The 2,057-nt window shown below is 48.0% G+C and overlaps 1 protein-coding gene across 1 annotated transcript; it reads right to left on the minus strand.

Moving 5' to 3' along the window:
* Positions 1 to 398: 398 nt before the first annotated feature.
* On the minus strand, positions 399 to 1,583 carry TEOVI_000664200 (acetylornithine deacetylase, putative; the record flags this gene model as incomplete). The annotated part of the gene is made up of 1 exon (XM_067223516.1): positions 399 to 1,583. The coding sequence occupies one exon, from the start codon at positions 1,581 to 1,583 to the stop codon at positions 399 to 401; it is 1,185 nt and encodes a 394-aa protein (XP_067079617.1).
* Positions 1,584 to 2,057: the final 474 nt, after the last annotated feature.

Here is a 2,057-nt window from a genome sequence, read left to right on the forward strand (position 1 = left end):
GAGAATAGGAAGGTAAAAAGAACGATCAGCGAGAGTTCGTGCACCTCTATGACCAGGGAGGGGGGAGGGGAGGGGAAAGCACCCTTGAGCACGAATCTAAACTGGTACCACCGAAGCGCAAATCACTTACATATTTCTTCCGCAGCGCGAACCTTCTGTTCGATAAGGGCGGCCGCCAACAAGTCAATATGTGGAAAAAAAAATAACAAAGGAACCGCGCCCAACAAATAAATAAATAATAATAATAGCACACCATTTGGTGTTCATCTTCCATTTTCCCCATTGGAATACCGAGGATGAACGGATACGCATGAGCCCGTCTATCAAACCATGCACCACCACAGTGAAGGGTAGCGCACGCGGCCACCCTGCCGACAAAACACATCGATCTGTGTCTCCTACAAATGCGGTTTTCTTCCAATATCGCCGTCTTGCGCAACCTCACGAATAATTTTAGCACAACCTTCGAGCTGCTCGAGGGTGACGAATTCGTTAGCTCCATGCGCCTGCAGAATCGAACCAGGGCCGCAAACACCAACAGGGATACCGATACCCTGGTAATGTCCAGCTTCCGTGGCATACGCAACCTTACGTACCGCGTTATCCCTTGCAATACGACGAAGCAAAATGAGAAAAGGATCTTCCTCATCCGCCTGCTTCAGAGGTGGTGCACTGACCATCTTCACAATTTCAATGCTTGCGCAATCGAATTCCGTCTTCATCAGTGGGAGGAGTTCACCTTCTGCATAGGTTTTGATTTGTTTTTCAATCAAACCCAAGTCAGTATTTGTTAGGTAACGCATCTCAAATACGAATTCACAAACTGCGGGTACGGTGTTCTCAGCGTTACCACCAGTCACAAGATTGGTTGATATCGTCGTGTTGGGAACGTCAAAGTATGAATCACACGTTCCGTTGCACCGGAAATCCTCGGCGATTTCGCGTATCTTCACAATGAGTTTAGCGGCATAGTCGATGGCATTGCAGCTCCGGCGTGTAAGTGCATACGAAGAGTGTGCCGCCTTCCCCTGCACACGAGCGCGGTAAACTGCTATTCCCTTGTGTGCAACAACAACCTGATTGGATGTTGGCTCCCCAACAATGCATCCGTAAGCCTTGACCCCTTGTTCACGAAGAAACTGGGTTAATACTTGGCCGCCAATACACCCCACTTCCTCATCGTACGTCCACGCAAGGTGAATAGGTTTCCTTCGCTTCATTTGAAGAAGCTCTGGTACAAGAGACATGCAAACCGCGATGAAACCCTTCATATCACACGTGCCTCGTCCATAGAACTTCCCATCTCTTTCTGTTAGAGTGAAGGGGTCACTCTCCCATTTCTGGCCATCTACCGGGACTACATCTGTATGACCGGAGAGGATAATTCCACCATCTGTTATCCCACCCTCACCTGCCAACGTTGCCCATAGATTCGCTTTTGTTTTCTCGTCGTTGTACACTAACGTGCTCGGTACGCCAAGGGCCGTAAGGTAGCTTCTTATGCAGTAAATGAGCTCGAGGTTCGAATTTCGGCTGGTAGTGTCATACGAAACAAGTTTCGCCAACCACTCTCTGCAGTTCATCTTAGAAAAAGTTTATAGGTGGCCTATCCTAACAAATGTGCGTCCCTTACCTTCTTATATAAGCTGCCTCTAGGTGGTGCACATACAACAAATGAAAATATATATCATTTTCCTTTTTGTGGCGACAACCCGGCCGCTGTAACGGAGGTTTACGGCACCTTCTCCGAGAACGTAGTGGGGACACAGTCGTTACGACAGCCTTGTTCACATCGCCATTGTCATATGCCCGCTATGATGCGACGTAACGGGAGAAATAAAAATGAATGCACCATAAACCCTTAAGAAAATAATGCATTCCAACAGACCGAAAAATCCGACGCCACCTGCTGTCTGGTCCCTATTCCACTACAGCCACACACGGTGCACATGATAGAGAGCGGCAAACTTCATAGTGCGTTAAGTAACAAATGCGATAATTGTTCAATAACAACTCAGAAGCGAACTGCCTGGCGTGAGTAAAGAAATCAGCCCCCC

Source organism: Trypanosoma equiperdum, assembly GCF_001457755.1.
Source record: "Trypanosoma equiperdum strain OVI genome assembly, contig: ctg_1888, whole genome shotgun sequence".
In the NCBI taxonomy this organism is placed as follows: Eukaryota; Euglenozoa; class Kinetoplastea; order Trypanosomatida; family Trypanosomatidae; genus Trypanosoma; species Trypanosoma equiperdum.